This window comes from Strix aluco, chromosome 5, assembly GCF_031877795.1.
Source record: "Strix aluco isolate bStrAlu1 chromosome 5, bStrAlu1.hap1, whole genome shotgun sequence".
NCBI lineage: Eukaryota > Metazoa > Chordata > Aves > Strigiformes > Strigidae > Strix > Strix aluco.
Window position 1 is genome coordinate 74752378 of NC_133935.1, and position 18589 is coordinate 74770966.

Below are 18589 nucleotides of genomic sequence, written 5' to 3' on the forward strand. Positions count from 1 at the left end.
TTTTTATTGCCCATCTTTGACATTACTGTTTGGCAGATAGATTCTAGTAAGTTTGAATGTTGAAAGCTGTTCTGCAGCTGGAAGGACCCAAACAGACTTAAGCCATTTGTGCCTTGCTGTCTCTAAAGCTTGGTTTCTTCATGACTCTGTTCCATCTTTGCCGTTTAGTACCAGGAAGTGAGTCTTTTTCCCTCGTCTGAAGTTCTGAAGTATTTTTTTTTTTTCAGTGGCAGTGTAGAAATTCTGTTTGATTTTGACCTGTTAATCTAATATCTGCATGCCTGAATTCTAAGTACATGAAATCAGTCTGATTCTTAGTAGTTCTGTTGCTGGCCATAAGATATGGAAATCACTGGCTTGTTAATTGATTGTGTTACTGCTTGGTAAAGCTGTGGTAAAAAGTAATGGAGATTTTTATTTGCAAACCTAAAAGCATTTGGTATATCCATTTACATTCAGTTAACAAAGTGGAAATTACTACCTGTTTCTGGTTCTGTCTTTAATTATAGATAATATTTACATTAAATTATAGCATTTAAGTTTTATGTATTTATTACAAGTGTAGTGGCAACAAGTCTTCTTAAAAAAATAGATACTTAAATTCTTGTTAAATGTGCAGGTTTGAGTATCTGCATATCTTGCACAAAAGTGCCTTTATCGTGGATTGAATATAATTGCTTTTCATAAAAAGTGTTTGTCAAATTTAATTTTGCATTAATTTTTTAAGTCAGTGTACAAGATTCATAGAAATGAGAAAAACACAAAAATAAATACCTGTTCAGAATGAAATAAAAAGAACATGTTACTTATTTCCTTGCATCTTAAAAAAATCCATGAAATACACATCGTTAGTACCATTAAATAAATAAGAGATATTCTATCAAATACTGCCTTGTGAGAGTGAGCTCCTTTGCCATCTCCTTTACCAAACCATTTAGTTCTTTTCTGTTTGATGCTAATGGAAAGAAGAGCAGTTTGTAGTGTTTGCAGAGGTTAGGACAATATAAAGCTTGCACTTTGTGCTTGCCAAGGTTTTGTTTCAGTTAAGCAATTTGAATTAAGAGCCCAATGCTTTTCTCTTTTGGTGTGTGTTTTTGTTGTTTGTTTGGTGGGGTTTTTTTTTTTTTTGGTTGGTTTGCTTTGTTTTTCCCATGAAAAATGTATACTCATGTTATAGCAGTTTCACTGGTAGCTTTGTGATACTTGATGCTTGGGACTTATCCTCCCAGTGAAGATGAAACATAAAACTTGATCACACTGATTCCATAATAATTGGCGTATTTTATATTTAATGTCTCAATTTAAAAGATAACTTTTCTTTTGGAGGGAAAGTTCATTGATACATCTTTTATTTGTTGTATGAAAAAAAAGAGGAATTGAAACAGAAACAACTTTTTTTTTTCCTAGCGTCAGCAGTTTAGTTTTCCATCCATCTTTATCTATGGACATACATCTAGTGGAAAGACCTATGTGATGCAAACTCTTCTAAACACCTTACAGGTAAGAATGCTTACAATGAAGAATTTTTCTGTGACAGATGGTCCCTCAAACTACCTTCTACTTTCTCAAATGGTTTGTTTCCTCAGCCATTTCTGCTTTCTTGATTCTTCTACTTTGGATTCCTGCTCTTAGAAAACTGTGTAGGAGTAAGAAGTAGGTCCAGGAGGACTGATAAGACAGATGTTCAAATATGTGAAGTGAAAACTACTGAGAATTCATTGTACAGTTTTGAATTAGGAACCTTACATTCCTAGGAAACTGGGACTACAAACTGTCTTTCCCTGAACTATTAAGGAAGAAAATCTACTTTAATGCTGTCCACTGGGACATGAGTTATATCCTTGATGATTAATCCTGGAGTTGCTATACGTTACTAACTGAAGGAGGAACTTTGTCAGGAATGGATCTATTTCAGTTGCAAGGACTGCAGGCAGAGAAACCTATTCTTCAAACATCGTATGATAATCTGAGCTACATAAAAGTAGTGGGTCGTTGTGGCTGAATGCATGTTCCTTACAAAATTAGTTGTCTTGAAGAATGATGTAGAGAGGTATGGCCTTAAGTCCATTGCAGTCTCTTTGGTCAGTGCTGGCAGAAGACTTTGAAGTACTAGGTTCTTGCCACTTTTGTGGCCCTTCGTTTTCTGCTAGCAAATGTGTATATTCATGCTAGTTTTATTCCTTTTTCTAATTTTTTAGGTTTTAAATTCCTCTAAGTTGAAGGGTGTCATAACAGAAATTTCCATCTAAATCTGTTGGTGCCTGTTTTTTTTGTCACTCGTGCTTCAGGGATCTAAATCCAATGACAGGTGCCTGCTTCATGCCTAAGCCATAAATTTCCACTTGTGTGTGGAATGTCCAGAGCACACTTATCACATACCTGCAGGACTAGCTTTTATGCAAAACACAGCGATCTTGTCCCTTTCATTAAAAATTTTGCAGAGGGAGAAAGGTGGAAGACGGTGATTGTGATTCTCTTTCATGCAGTAGCCTTTTGTGCAATGCTCCTAACACTGTGCTACCCACTTGCAACATACCAAAGATGTGGCCAGACCCTGGAAAGGAATATAATTAAGCAGCAACTCTTTCGACAGCACTTGCTGCTGCCAAGTATAGGTGTCTCCTACTTAATGTGGTGTCGTGAATCACATCTGAGGCACCCAGCTTTCCTTCTGCTATGGAGGAGCAGCACTTTGAAAGGTACTTTTGGAGATGTAGCCCCTTTCTTTTAATAGTTTTAAAAATCATAAGAAAACCTTTTATTACACGCTGGTTGAGTGGATTCCAGCATATACCCACACTTTCCCACATCTGCTGAATCATATGCCATATTGTATTTTAAGTAGAAAAACTGGTACGAAGTACTTAGATATTTGTTGTTGTTATATACACACACATTCCTGTATCATAAGTTTAATTTTGCAAGTAATGCATACGTATCCCAATGACTAATGTTTTCCAGAGATTTTAATGTTCGGTGTAAAAAAGAGCACGTGCCTTACCAGAGAGTATGGAGGTATGCAAATAATCTATTTGTTAAAGCAGAGTTGCTAAAAAATTACCCTTTTTGCCTTACGTAGGTTTGAATACTGGTACTATTTTTTAGTCTATAGTGTCGTCTATTTATAGACAAATGACCATAACTTTGCAATATTACTAAATTGGTACTTACAAGTATATTTTATGGATTGCCATAAAATGTATCTCATACTCTGCTTTTTTCACATGCTCTTCGCTCTGAAAAGATCTGGTTTTCTAAAAATGTTCTGCACAAGCAGGCTGATTACATGTGTCTGATATAGAAGCTTACACTTTATCATTTGTATGCAGTGAATGCCAAAAACATTCAGAGTAATTTTGGGGACTGTGCTTCTAGATTACTTTCTTTGTAATATAAGTTAGAGAAGTTCATGTTATCCAGACATTGTAATTTGTAATGGACTATTTTATGATACTGTAATGTGTTACAATTGTCTAGCTTTTCTTTGATCTAAATGCTGTTTAGTTTTCTTTTGTGTATTGCTCACAGTTTTTAAACATAGTTGGAAGAAACACTGTATGTTTCCTATAAGGATTCATCATATCTCTCCACTTTGTGGTATATAATATTTTGACTAGGTACATCAGCAATAAATCTTTTTTTGGCAAAGTTTTGTGGTTTATGCTCTATATTCTGTTGGCAGGGTGTAGTTTCTTTCATTGTCTCATCTGGAAGGGAAAATGATTTTTGAGTATTTACACTGAAAAAGCCAAATAGAGTTGTATTTTTTTTTTTCTTATTCTCTTCAGCTTCCTCATGTGTTTGTGAACTGTGTGGAATACTTTACTTCACGACTTCTTTTAGAAGAAATTCTTATGCAGTTGCAAAGCAGCTGTTCTGAGACAGAACAGACTTCTCATGTGCATTGTGATACTTTCAATGACTTTGTACGTCTGTTTAAACAAGCTGTTGTGAGCAAAGAGCTTGAAGATCAAACATTATACATTGTAAGTAATTTAATTTTAGTGTTCCAGTTTAATTTTGGTTAAGAGGGTGTGAGTAATTGCTATCAATAATTTGTATGTGAAATACGTGCATTATAGATCAGTTTTCACAAAATTTCCCTGTGGACCTAATTCAGAATCTGTTGATACTGTTGAGATTCTTTCCATTGATTTATTGTCTTTACATGAGGATCTGTTTTTTGTGCTTTTAGAACTTTTTATGCACAAAAGCTGTATAGCATAACTAATATGAACTTAAATTATACTGCATAGTTAAATTAGGTATGTAATACTATTACAAAATCTTTAAATGTAGAAAACCTGTATTTGATTTATAATTAGTAAGTCATGTTTATCTGTTTCCTTGTGACGATATTTTCGCAAAGGTGGGAGGCAGGGCAGAAGTGAATTGTGGAGCACACAAATGACAAGAATTTTTGACTAGAATAGGTTCAAGTTAGAAGTTGTATTAAGGAACTGAAATATGTAGTTTTCTCTGTAAAAGTGCTGTTGAGATCTTACATCTTCAACTACACTTGTGGCCCTTGGAGACATGATCTGTAGCTTGAAAATTAAGATGGAAAAAAAAGACTGCAATGAAAAATTTGATGATATACTCAAGTGGAATAAACAGGCAGACTGCAGGAAAAATAATCTGAATTTAGATCACAGGAATGATTGAATCAATGTAGTACTAGAATATAGGGTTTTGTTGGTGTGGTGTTTTTTTTTTTCCTGTGATATCTTCATGGAGGAGCCAAAACTTGCAGACATCTGTAACAGCATTTATAGTGCCGAGAGATGAACATAGAAACAAATCTCAGGCATAGCAGAAGTTTGAAGAAAGGATAGACTCCTCAAAACTACTTTTTTTTTTTTCTAGCTCTCACTTGGTTGAACAAAACCTGTTATCTTAAAAATAGGAATGCCACAGTATTAGTGATATGTGACTATATGTATGCATTGTGGACCTGCCAAAGACATGGACTGAAATTTCAGCCCAGCAGTAGGAATGAAGGGTTTTTTAAAAGAGGTCAAATTTATTATTTAAGAGAACATAAAAGTGGTTCAAGATTGAAAGGTTAATGACCCTGGGTAATCACTCTGCATGTTTCTCACAGCAATCGACAGGCATACTACTTTTGGTTTTTGTAGTCAAACAAGTAGTTCATAATTTCACGGAACATTCTTCCTTCTGTTTCACAGGTTAGTTAAATAAGTTTTATTTCCATTTAAAAATATCCACTGAATTAAATAACTTCATATTATGTTTGGTGAAAACAGTAGTATCTCATAGTTTCCTACAGCTCATAAGGTTAATAAATTTGACATACTTCTGAAACATTGAATGAAGATAAAATGTACCAGTACTTAAAATAGATAAGAAGTTATACTTAGATAATTCATTTTAATTTACCATCACAGAAGTGGTATTGGCATCCTTCAACAATTCCATAAGAATGAAATTTAGCACTAAAATAATCTTTAGGGACTTTCACAAAATGCTTTATATAATAAAATTTTACTTTCAGATTAATATTTGAATTAAACTGTTGTACATCAGTGAAGAATGTTTCATGTGTTATATGAAAATTAGCATCACTCAGAAAATTAGAAAGTTCTTGAACAGTGGTTCTAGAAAGCAAACCATTAAATACCTAGAAAGATTCAATTGTATCACATAAATAGTTGCTGAATCAAAAGAATTAACTATTAAATTAGTATTTGATTTTTGTTCTGCATGGGAACAGACAGGAATGGGGGAAATTAGTTAATGTATATTAACCTGTGTCATCTGTATTTATTGTAGAGTGGTTTAAATTGGGACTGATGGAAGACCAGCATGCTGGTAGCATAAACTGTTAATACTAATTTATTCTATTTCATTTCTGTAGTAAATAATGTAATATTTCAGCCCAATTAGCTCAGAGCAGATTAAGACAAATGTTCACTTTCAAGCAAAGGATTCTAAATGCTTCTCTTAACTCAAGCATGGATGCTGAATGCTTGTGATTACTTGTGAAAAATGAATTTATTCATTCTAACTACCTGAAAAATCGGAACCAATGTAACTTGTAGTCATTCATACATTTACAATATTTAGTGCTTTACAGAAGTAACAAGCTGCTGTTTTTAGAAAAGATGAAGGGTGATGAATCTATATTAAAACTAAAGAGGCATGGATTTATAGGTCTGTGGGTAGGCTGTTTCTGTGAACAACTTGACATATTCCACCAGCTAGGGTCACAGTATATTTTATTTGCTGTAAATAGAAACTCTAGTTTGTTTTTCACCTAACTAAAAGGTAACATCTACTTAGGTCAAGACCTTAAACTTTGTGTTTGGTAGCTTCATGTCATGGGGTCCAATAAGCAGTATTTTATTCATAAAAATATGTAGCCTTTATTTGGTCAGTAATGTAAAGCAGTCTTCATCCCTGAAGTAATTTATTATATGAACCAAATGTAAATGTCAATATAAAATCATGTATTGTATTGCAGTTTTAAATAAATTCCTGAGAAGCATGAGCTATTACTGCAGAGATACTGCTCTTTCAGGTTTTTTTCCTGTATGGTGTGATTTTGAAATACTGTTTTCATAAAATGTTTCTTGTTTGTCCACATAAAATTCTTATTGTGGGCAACAGAAATGATAGATGTCTTAATGCTTTGGTGTGGGGAGGAAATGTAAAAGGATAGAAAATTACAATTTTGTAGGGATCTGTAGTTTCTCTTTCAACAGCAGTAATTCAAAAGAAGTAATGAACTTCAGAATTTAGATTATATTGCAAGTAGTAAATAAAACAGTAAAGAAATGTGTTTCTATTATCTTTTTTCATCCCTGTCAAGATTTTAAGTGTACTGGGAATACAAATTCTTTTTGCTAAAGGATAGCCATGCATGTTTTCATGCTCCTATTTTTTTTTTCTCTAGGCTTCAAAATATGTTAGATAAAATGCTTCTTGTTTAAGCTGTGCATATGCTATGTGTTTGTTAGTGCTATGCCAGGTTTGTATACAATACAATAAATCTTGTCAATATCTATGGTGCAAACTATGGCAAGAAAAGTTTCTCTCAAAATTCAGTTGTGTGGATTCCAGATGATAGCTAACTTTTTGAAAGTATCAGCTCTTATTTCTGAAAAATAATTTCATAGTGGGAAAAGATAGCTCTCCTACAGTAAGCATGTTGATATAGTACTGCAGTGCTACACATAATTTTTTTTAATATAAGAAGAATTTTGGACAAAAATTGATGTTTCGATGGCGGTTAATGTTAGGGCTTTGTCAGTGATATTCTTGACTGACATTCTTGATTTATGTTTTAATTTTCACTGCCACAAGGCAGGAGAATGTTGCTTGTCTGGGAATTGTATTTTTTTTTTTTTTAGATGGTGGAGCTGCTTGGGCTTCCTGGAAGCACACCTGAAGAATAATCTCTCTGATGTTGCTTCTTTAAGGGGTCTTGATACCTAAGTGGTTTCTGCTGTCTAAGAGCCATTGGTGAAATGAGTTTTCAGCCGCTAAGAATTAATTTTAAGTCCATGTGGGAATGGAAGGTGACATTATCTGTATAATAAGATCATTGTTTTGTTAAAAGGTACTGGATAGAGCAGAGCAGCTGAGGGAAATGGAAGCAAACATCCTGCCAGCATTTCTTAGGCTTCAAGAGTTGGTAAGTGTCTGGAAAAAAAAATAGTTTCCTGCATAGTGAAAGTAACTGAACGTGGTATCTGTCCATCCAGGTTCACGTATCAAGACAAGTGATTCTTTAGATGAGAAAAGTTGCAAAACTCATCTCCCGCCAGTCAACTGGCAGTAGTCAAAACTAAAAACCAAACCAGAATTTAAACATTGGCAGATTTTTCTTACACTTTAAAAAAAAAATTCTGTTTAATAGTATCTTGTTTTATGACATCTGATCTGTTGTAGGTTCTGTTGAGGCTGGTGTCAGATACATAGCTATCTTTTCTAGAATATTTTTGTTTTTAAGAAGAATGAAATTTTTCTACTCTTAATTTAAAGTTTTGTAATAATTGCAGAAAAAAAAATCTCAGGCAGACTATATAAGGAGAAGTTTCAACATCGCTCCTATTGTCTTGGTACAAATAAATAAATAAAAACCCTTTTAGAGTTTGTCACATATCTGTGTGGGAATCCAAAGTCTGCTTCTGAGTCAGCTGCTGATTCAGAGAGCTCAACCACATTGAGTGAATTCAGCATTGGAAGTGTGAATTTTCAACTCAGGAAACGTTTGTCTTCCTCAAGTTTCTCCCATGTGAAACTTCACAGCATTGTGTGGTGGCTGGCTTGAGGATGGTCGGTAGACCACCAGTGATTTAATTGTGACTGCAACTGCAAAGCTCAGCAGCTGCAAATGGGCTTTATGATGGCAGAGTTTTTACACTTCTACTGGAATGGTACCAGTCTGTTTCTGGAGTAGACCACTGTATCTTTCCTTCTATCACTTCTGAAGTATCAAAGTTTATGCCTTGGAATGAGGAAAAATGGTGCATCCTTTGAAAAGAAACTGAAGACAAATGCAGAAAGATGGTGGTACTTTGAAATGTCTGAACATCTAAATAGCTGAAATTACCCTTCTTAAGATTTCTGTGTAGTACTGTTAATGTTCTGGTGACATTGATTTCTCTATTTACTGAATGAAGACTGATTCACAGCTGTGTTCTTAATCCTGGCAGCTGGTGCATTTTCTGACTCTTTTTGGCTGTTCTGCCCATGTTCTGGATTTTGCTGCCCCTGAAGCAGAAATAACCTGTTTGACGGAAGAGGAGGAAAACTTTGATTGCTGTTCAGGGACCAAAAAAAATAGGCTAGGACTTAAATATGCTAGAGAAACACTCTCAAATTCAAAAGTAACCTCCAAAGAAGTTTGTCAGCTTTCCTGAATGCTGAGATTCCAGTTGCTTAAATTCTGGATTCTGGACTGAAGCTTTGTAAAATTCTTGTGCAGCTGATGTTGCAGAGTAATGTTGTAGGAGCAAATCTACTGCATCACTTCCTTTCCTTCAGTGAAAGGAGACAAGAAACTTCATTAGTGGTGAAAGACTTCATGGGACTAGGCAGATTGTTGGTGAATAATGGGTCATGGGATGCTTGATTTCTGTGAGGATTATGATGGGAAGTACTTGAGCTTTTCATATAGGAAGGTCTTGTCAGGTCTGTCAGAACTGAAAATACCTTAGTACGTTTCTCAGCTAAAATAGTAGGAAATCTGGGAAAGGAACACGATTGAAAGAAATCTACAGAAATGTTCTCTCATTAAAGAAGAAACAAGTTCCATAAAAATAGAGAAAGAAAAAACAATAAAGAATATGGGTGGGTGCCACTTTTGCAAGAAGTGGGAAGAGTAAATAAATAAAGATTCTCCCTGGATTTCAGTGAAGGGGAATAGCATTTCAAGTAATTCACAGCATTGTCAATTCAATTACATTACTTCCTTTTATTTTCTTGAGGTGCCTCAAAACTTTTGAAATGTCTTTCTTGAACCATATTTAAAAGCATCTTTTGTTATGTAGAACTTTTAGTATGGTTGCAAAAACCTTGCACAAAGGAAGAATGAGGCATCCTCTTCACAGATAGTTAGCTTTATATTATAAAGCTGATATCTTGAAGGGTGAGCAAATTAAGGAATATTTTTTTAACATGAAGTGTTTTTGTTATCTATTGACCAAAACATCAAACTCAAGGCAAGTATATTGTCAATAAAAACTTGGTTAAAAAGAATATGTTACTACATATAGCCATTGTTGGTAACTAGTAAAACAGTTGGTAGAGTACACAGTTAATACTGTGTTTTTGTTTTGGCATGTTTTTTGTTTGTTTTTAAAGACCAGTTTATCTTTAAAATAAAGTACTAGATAGCTTGGTTTCAGAAAGCACTGAACTTTTTCACCTTTCTTCCTGTTGGTTCTGAAAGTCTGAGTTTAATGACCCAAGGAAAATGCTGTCTTAATTTTTAGGAGTAAGGGATGGATTCTCCTGGTATTGTCTAGTCCCAGAGCTCTGTCACCCCACAGTGTCAGTGAAATGGCAAGGGATGCAGAGAAATCTCATGTAATTATGAAAATCTGCAAATGTATGACCTTCTTGATTAGGCCAGCTGAAGCTTTATTACTTTTCTAGTAATTTGTATTAAACTGTAGATTTGACGATTTTTGTGGAACAGAAAAGTCACAGTAATAATTTTTCTCACTGATATTGTCACATGCAGTATAATTATTTTCTTTCTCTGCTTATCTGTCACCACTCTTTTTTTTTTTTTCTTCTTCTTCCCCGTGCAGACGGACAGAAATGTGACAGTTGTCCTGCTCAGTGAAATAGTATGGGAACTGTTCCGTCCAAGTATTGGATGCTTTGAGCCATTCACCTTGTATTTTCCTGATTACAGCATAGGTAAACTAATTCTTTAATCTGCTTTTTGGGGATTGAATAGTACTTTGTCAAACAATATCCAAATGGTTTTTTCCATGTTTATCAGTATGACTTTTATAGAATCTGGAATATGTAGTAGCTACTGGAATGTAAAAGTCTATATTCACACAACTTCTAAAAGACTTGTCTCTTCAGTTGCTAAAACATCTCAAAGTAACATTTTGGTTCCTTATATTTGCTGGTTCTTTTAGTTGTGTAGATTTTGGTGGATTAGGGGTTTTTTTTTTAGTAATGATTATAGTTTGTTTTTCCACTGAACTGTAAAATGGGGTCAGTTTATTAAGTTAGCTTTAAATAAGCAAAATTTACTTTTGTTTAAACAGGACACCTGCAGAAAATCTTGTCTCAGAATCATCCCCCAGAATATTCTGTGGATTTCTATGCTGCATATATCAATATTCTGCTTGGTGTATTCTACATGGTCTGTAGGGACCTGAAAGAACTTCAGCATTTGGTGAGATGAACTCCTTTAGAGTTGTTTTGTTTTGGGGTGTTTTTTGCCAAGTGGATTCTGAAAATCTAGATTTATTGTTGAATATAGACAAAGAGAAAAATCATAGAATAGTTTGGGTTGAAAGGGACCTTTAAAGGTCATCTAGTCCACCCCCCCTGCATGGAGCAGTGTCTGGTTTGAGCCCAGAAGGCAACTGAGCCCACAAAACTCTTCACTCACACCTTCCCCCCAGCTCTGGGAAGGAGAAAATGAAGCAGAAGGCTCAGGAATCGAGATAAGGACAGGTAGGGGTGGCTCACCATTTATGGTGACTGGCAAAAGACAGGGTCCTTAGGGGAGGAAAAATAACATCACTTTAATTCAAACACTAACAACAACAATTAACAGACAGAGTGGGACAGTGAGAAGCATTACCATATCTTAAAAACACCTCCCCCCACCCCTCCCTTCTTCCTGGGCTCAGTTTTGTTCCTGATAATCTCTATCTCCTTACCCCAGTGGCACAGGGGGCAGGGAATGGGGGGTTTTTGGTCAGTCTGCTGCTCTTTCCTCCTGAGGGGTGGAAGCACCCCTGCATTTCTTCACCTGCTTCACTTGGCTCCCCTCTCACAGGAGACAGTCCTCCATGAACTTTCTCCAGTGTGAGTTCTTCCCACAGGCTGCAGCCATTCCCGGGCTGCTCTGGTGTGGGTCACCCCCGTGTGTTTCAGTCCTCCCAGCACTGAACTACAACAGCAGGGGCCCTGCCGTCTCACCAAGGGGTGGTCTCTGCTCTAGCACACCTCCTCCCCTTCCTCTTCCTTCCTTCCTTCCCCCCCCCTACCAAAAACCCCACCACACAAACCCTGCACAAGCAGGGACATCTTCAACTAGTTCAGGTTGCTCAGAGCCCCATCCAGCCTGACCTTGAATGTTTCCAGGGATGGGGCATCTACCACCTCTCTGGGCAGCCTGTTCCAGTGTTCCACCACCCTCATCATAAAAGATGTCTTCCTTATATCTAGTCTAAATCTTCCCTCTTAGGGACATGTTAGCTCAAAATGCAGTTTCCCTAAAGATCCGTAACAGAGGTTGCAGTTGTTTTGGTGCCTGTAAAGGGTTTCTATTGCTATGTAGTTTTCTGGTCAGAGGCAACAAAAGCAGCACTAATGGGATGCCAGCCTGCATGTGGTTCACCCAGCCTGGAACTTCTGTTGGGGTTTTTGAGCTCAAGCTGTTCCTTGATATCAGAGAGTGACTGAGAAGACTAGGCTACCTATTTTCACCTGTTGGGATAAGGAGATAAATGTGATGAAACCTTTTATGCCTACTGATAAGTACAGTAGAAGCAATTGTTGGAACTGCAGCAGTTTTTGAGGGACTACTCCATTACAGGCTTGGTTAATGATTTTTTTGTTTGTTTGTTTGCAATTCAGTCAGAGGAAGTAATAGTTAGGATTTTACTCTTTCATGATAAGCCTCATTGTGCTGCTTTTCTCTTCAAGTTCTTTTTACATGTGGTTATGTAACTTTGCTCTTACTGCTACCTTCTTGTTCGCGTGGACTTCTGTAATCCCTACATAGCGTTTTGTTGTATTTGTTTCCTGAACTAGGCAGGGGAACGCCAGACAGCTGCTTTAAACATTTGAAGGAACAACTTCAGTTACATGGTCTTAGCACGTCCTGCCTCAAGTTCTGTTGTTTCCCATGTTTATTAAATGTATCTTGCCACCCAACAGTCTTTATACTTCAACTTTATGGGAAAAGTAACTTAAAATTTGAAACATTTTGCTATATTATTTAGGAGTGTAAAATTTTCACTTGATTTGCCTCCTACAGAGGATTTTAAGGTAACTAAGCTGCTACAAGCCAGATCTGTTGCACAGTTTTACAGAAACATAGCATGTTAATTTGACTCCAAGGCCTAGAGAAGTAAGGATTGACATAAATGTTTTCATTGTCTGTCTTTCGGAATTAAGAATAGGTAATAGGTAAGTCAAAGTTCCTGCAATATACTCATGCCTGGGGGAACAAACATATGTTGAAGATACTTGGAAAAAGGATTTTTAATCATATATCAATTGAAGAATGTAATGGCAGACTAACAGAAGAAAAATAAAAACTACTTGCTAATGACCTTTGCTTAAGAAGAGCTGAATAGCAATAACAATTACTATCTAATCAAATTATTATTAAAATAACTATACTGTGCACAAGGAAATTGTGCAAGTTTGAAGTGATGGTTATGGCCAGTAAACAAATCAGTGCTAGTGAGATGATCTGAATGTCCTGCCTGCATTTCTGTCAGGAAGATGTAGCTAAACTTCAGCTGAACTTTTCTGTTGACTGTAGAGGTTTTATATTTAAATGAGATTGCTGAAAACTGCTTGAGGTACAAATAGAAACTAGGGTCACAGTTCTTCTAGACATGCACTTGAGTGGTTCTGCTTATCAGAATAATTTCATTAGCATTAGATGCACTGTTTGTGTGTGTGGGAAATACCAACATTGTGAAAAGATTTATGTAATGAGACCTTAAATTATTTTTGTTCTTGACAAGTCTTTTTATAAGGAAATGACAGACATGTACAAGTGTGTAGGCTTCTCAACAACTCCATAGTGTCTAATACAGGCTCTAAATGTGTATGTTATGCATGATTATTAATAATACATTCTGGATTTATATGTGGAAGTTACGGCATTGAGTTCTGTATACTATCACAGAGATTTAATAAGGTGCAATAGGACAAAAGAAGAATGAAGTGTGAGGATTGTTACTTCACAAAATTCTGTGTGATATTGATTTAATCATTTTAGAAAAAAAAATCTCAATTACAGCCTTACAGAAATCTCTCAACTTAGGCAAAAGGAGTTTGCTTGAATATGGAATGTGTTAGCAGGGGATTTTTTTCTTGTTGTTTTGGTTTTTTAAAATAATTTCTGCTTGTGTGCGTAAGTATCTTCTGAGGCCTACATGCTGAACTGCTCCTGGAATGGAAAGTTTTAACTCAAAATGAAGGGAGTAAAAAAGTTCATGCAAGCATTTTTATTGCATTTGTAATGTTTAATGACTGTGTTATTTTAAAAAAAAAATGCAAACCCTGAGTACAGTAAACAGTTTTTGCTGAGATCAAAACCAAGTAACCTGTGATAGATTACTTCTGTTTGTATTCTAATCTACAGAAATGTAATGTTTTACAATATAATGTTTGGAAGCAAGTGGCATAATTATTGACTCAAAAATAATTCATTGGTTTTGCAAAGTGATGAATTATGTTGCTTGTCATATTCTGTACCTAGATCAAATATATAGTACCTTTTTAATGTGTTGTACGTTTTACTTTCTGTAGGCAGCGCTCAATTTTTCTAAATACTGTGAGCCAGTGGTTAGAGGAGAAGGTAAGCTTCTGTCTTGAATTTGAGCAGGTGTATGAGAGTGCAGGTGCCCTCCTGTGAGTTTTGTGGAGGACTTTGCTTTGGTCCTCATTGTGCTGTGACTGTTTCTCTGTCACAACAGCGTTGCTTACAGCGTTGCACCCAGTAGGCAGCATTTGCAGCAGAACTAATAGATGACATTTGTTGGTGGCGTTTTATGGAAATGAGATGGAAATAACATGGAAACTTGCTTCCCCCCTATAAATCATTCTCCTCACTCAACAACCAGGACTTCTGCAAAGTAATGGGATAAGTCATTTCTCTGTCAAGGCTAAAAGGAGAAAATAAGAACAGAGGTTCTGCCAAACTGTCCCAGAGTACCTCACAGTAACCACAGAGAAACAGCCTTGTGTGGTCGCATGTGCTTGCAAATGGATGATGATGGTGCATCATCCTAATACAGCATTTCAGAGTCGGGGTGTTAGACTTAATGTCATGCCTGTGACTGTTCAGGTGTCAGAGGTAAGCGTTTGTGTTGCGCGAGTTAAATTTTTAACAGAGGTGATTCTGACTTGGTGCAGCAAATGAACGTGACACCCGCAAACTCTGGAAAAATATTGAACCTCATTTGAAGAAGGCAATGCACACTGTTTATCTCCGGGAAATATCCAGGTAATTTGGGGGATGAGGGCTTGTTTGCTTTGTTCATAGTGCTGTTTTTAACAAGCTTCCTCTCTAAATATTTGCTCTCTCAATTATGTTTCACACCTAGTGTTTCTTTTTTGCTAGATACAATCTCTTTTCTTAATGTGCATTTCTTTCTTGCCATGTAATGTTAGAAATGGGGTATCTCAGGAGGAAATTTTTAAACAAAACATCATTTGTAGCATGTGAAATATTTAATAAGTAAAGCAGTGACAGCAAATTGTGTTCTCTTTTTCATGGATGGTCATGCAGATAGATCCATTTTCTGTTATGTACGAAACTGTCAAGCATGGGAATCCATCACCAGCGTATACAGGCACAGTTTAAAACACGCTTGTGAAGTTGACTTGGCACATCCTCGCTGTACCAAGGATGCATGCAAACCTCAAAATGCTTATGAGATGTTACAGATTTTGGACATCTGTGTTCCTTAGTTTTGTTTCATAGAGCTAGGTTTGTAGGTTTACTGTGCTTTCTGAGCCCTTATTTCCTTGTTCAAAGGCAAATTTTTCCTTATGTGGAATTACCATTTTTGACAGCATTAAAAGCTGGTGTCCTGCTAATGGGCTGAGTTTCTCTTGATACGGTTTTAGATTCTTTATGTCTTATGTTGCCAGACTGCTAGAAAAAAGATGCTGGTTTTCATTTTTAATGGTAATAATCGGCTCAGATTTAATGTCTTCTCCATCTGTAAGATGAGTCATTATGATGTTATGCCATGTAAAGAGAGATAATTCAGTAATGTTCAATTTCTTTATCTTGATACAAACAATGATTTCTTTCCTTTGAATGTCATTGAGGCCATAGAGTATTCTGGTAACTGAACCCAGGTGTGTAGTAGAAGTCTTTGCTAAATGTTTTGGAAAAGTGATCACTCCTTCAAAAAGATTTTACTCCATATGAGCTAGACTTTACTGTACAATGAGGCATTATTCTATTTGCCTTAAATATGTATTTATCCTTAATATTAATCTTCACTATTCATATTAATCTTCAATACACAGTCTACTTGGGATCTTCCTGACTGTTTATATTGTGTAATTGTCTACTCTAATTAGGGTGTAATTTAAGATTATGATATAAAATAGCTTATGAATTGTTTCCAAATAACTAGATTTACCTGTTTACAGTTTTCTTTGATTATAAATTTGAACTTTACTTGTTTTTTATATTCTAAAATTTAGCTTCCTGCATAATAGTTCTGTATACCAGTAAATGCTTAAGGAATTAAAATGACCGTATCAGTTTTTCTGGCCAGAGAGCTGTAATTACTCTGAGCTTTTCTTCAACTTGTAAGTTATAGCAATAGAACTTTGCTGTTGGCCGTTGTTCTACCTGAACGGAGATTAAAAGGAACCTTTTTCTTTTCTGTCTGTAAAATAGACATTGGATAAAAAGTTTGCTCATTGATAATTTGGTTGATCATTCATTATAATTAGAGCATTACACCAGCTTTCGTTAAACTGTTTTCCTGTTTTATGGCTTATGGCTGGTAAACCCGGTTCATAGAGATCTTTAAAAAACAAAACAAAAAGCATTGGTGCTTTAACAAACCTGTTTTTTTATCCCTTTGTGGTATACAAAATGATCTAAAATCATGGCATTTCTAACAATTCCTTAAGGGAAGTTTTAAAGTGAATTTTTTTGCTGTTGTTTAGGAAAACACCAAACTACTTGCAGGCATTTTTTTTCACTGACAAAACGTTCCATCTTGATGTCTTCAGAGTTTTTCAGTAAAGAATGAATATTGCTTTGTTTTTTGCATAGACTTCAAAATTACATTATAAAGTAGTTATTATTTTCACTAGCATAAACAGTTATTAAGCAGATAAAAACACTGCTAGTTTTGATTTTTTTTTTTAAAAAACTTTTTATCCAATTCTATATTGTTCTTGAAACTTAGAATGCTGTTGATAGTTGCTTACTGGTGGTAGTTGGATGGAAAGAAATTGGTATTTTACTGTTAGCTTGTAGTCACTTTTGTACCTTAATATAACATTATGTTCTGCAGTTTTTTCAAATATGTGTAGTCTGCACGTTATTGAAACATGTGCAAGGTAGTAAGACTTGGTGTTTTTAATTATTCTCTTACTGCATCCTAGCCAGTGTCATGAAATTAAAATGTACATGTACCACGCAGGTAGTTTTCTCTAAAAGACTAGCAAAGACTTTGTCTTTATATGTTTGCATTATCTGTCTTTTAGCTCACAGTGGGAGCGCTTACAGCGTGATGATGGAGAACCTGGGCCGTTGAAAGGTATCAGATACAGTAACTCTCTGTAGGGGCTTGTAATGTGTAATGTTTGACTTGATTGTTGTTATCTGAGAACATGTGAATGAAATTATGTAGACGAGGCTACCTATTAGCATTCAGTTACAGGGTAATCATATTTTTGAGAATGTGTTCTACAAAGGACTTACTATTTTTTCCACTAGCATATATTCTGGGAGTAATCTTTCCTAAGGTCCTCTGTGGGTAAAAGCAGATTTCTTTAAATCGGTATTTCTTATGTAAAAATGAATGAGGAATGGGCTGACCCCTGATGGTCAAACCTTTGTGTGCCAACTGGCAGAACTGTCTGAGTGGGAAGGAGGGAATATTACACTGGATTAGCACACTCCTAAACAAAACAGCTGTCCTGTGTCCTGATTTCTTGGCAAAGAGAAATGTCAGAATTGTGAGAATTCTTTCTGTTCTTTCCTTGGAGGAGTACAGCTTTGTTGATTTTTATACTTTAGACAGACTTGAAAGTCGAATCTCAATATATTTGTCAGTTCTCATTTACAGTTTAGGAAGGAATACTGCAACATTTTCCTGATGATGTCAGTCAGTCATGGTCTTTTGACCAGTTGGTAGTTTGGGAACACTTTTTTCTGTATTATTTGTCGTGACATATCTTCTTGAGATAGTAGGTAAAATAGTCACTTACTTAAGAATTGCCTTAAGATAGTTGCAATCATCAGACTGTTTCCTATATTTGCTTTATGATCAGTAATTTTTTGACATTGTTGATCAAAGGAGTTTGATTCAGAGTGTTCTTATTAAATTCCCTCCTTCCATGCCCAGATGACCATGAAATACTTTTTGCATCTGACAACCCCAAAAAGGGAGACTTTATTTAAAATGCAATTTCTAGGATTTTTATGTACATGTAGTAGGAAAAATTGTCTTGTTGGTAAACAGCATTTGATTATAAATGCTTTTTAAGTATGTTATTAAAACTTTACTGTGGATGTAAATAAGCAAATAGTCAGTGCATGATGCAATATTGGCAGACTAGAATAACAGAGTAGAAACAGATATTTCTGTATTAAACTCAGTTGTTTATTTGTAAGAGTTTATTTGGTGTTGCGTTTTGTAGTTAACATGCAGTACAAAACAGTTTCACAATCGTAAATGAAACTACAGCTGTCCTTTTGTGCCTATATGAGAGGAAGTTATTACTAGCTCTCCTAGGATGCTTCTCATCACACTGGGGGCTCTGGATCTTAATTTTTAAACATGTTTAATTCTTTGATCTTTATTTGCTGATGTTTGTGAATTAAAGCATAAGGGTACAGGTACTTCACAGAACAACAAACAGCTGAGGTGAAAACCTGTAAGCAAAGAAGGGACAAGAGAGATCCTTTAGTGGTCTCTAT

General features: G+C 35.6%; 1 protein-coding gene across 10 annotated transcripts in view; it reads left to right on the plus strand.

The window, feature by feature from the left end:
* Positions 1-18589, plus strand: part of ORC5 (origin recognition complex subunit 5) — a 75368-nt gene that overhangs the window by 3732 nt on the left and 53047 nt on the right. For all 10 annotated transcript variants that reach the window (XM_074827844.1, XM_074827842.1, XM_074827849.1 and 7 more), the window contains exons 3-10: positions 1408-1500; positions 3789-3986; positions 7583-7657; positions 10284-10395; positions 10758-10888; positions 14218-14266; positions 14824-14914; positions 17152-17204. In XM_074827844.1, the coding sequence (XP_074683945.1) occupies positions 1408-1500; positions 3789-3986; positions 7583-7657; positions 10284-10395; positions 10758-10888; positions 14218-14266; positions 14824-14914; positions 17152-17204 (802 nt within the window). The remainder of the gene's footprint in view (positions 1-1407; positions 1501-3788; positions 3987-7582; positions 7658-10283; positions 10396-10757; positions 10889-14217; positions 14267-14823; positions 14915-17151; positions 17205-18589) is intronic.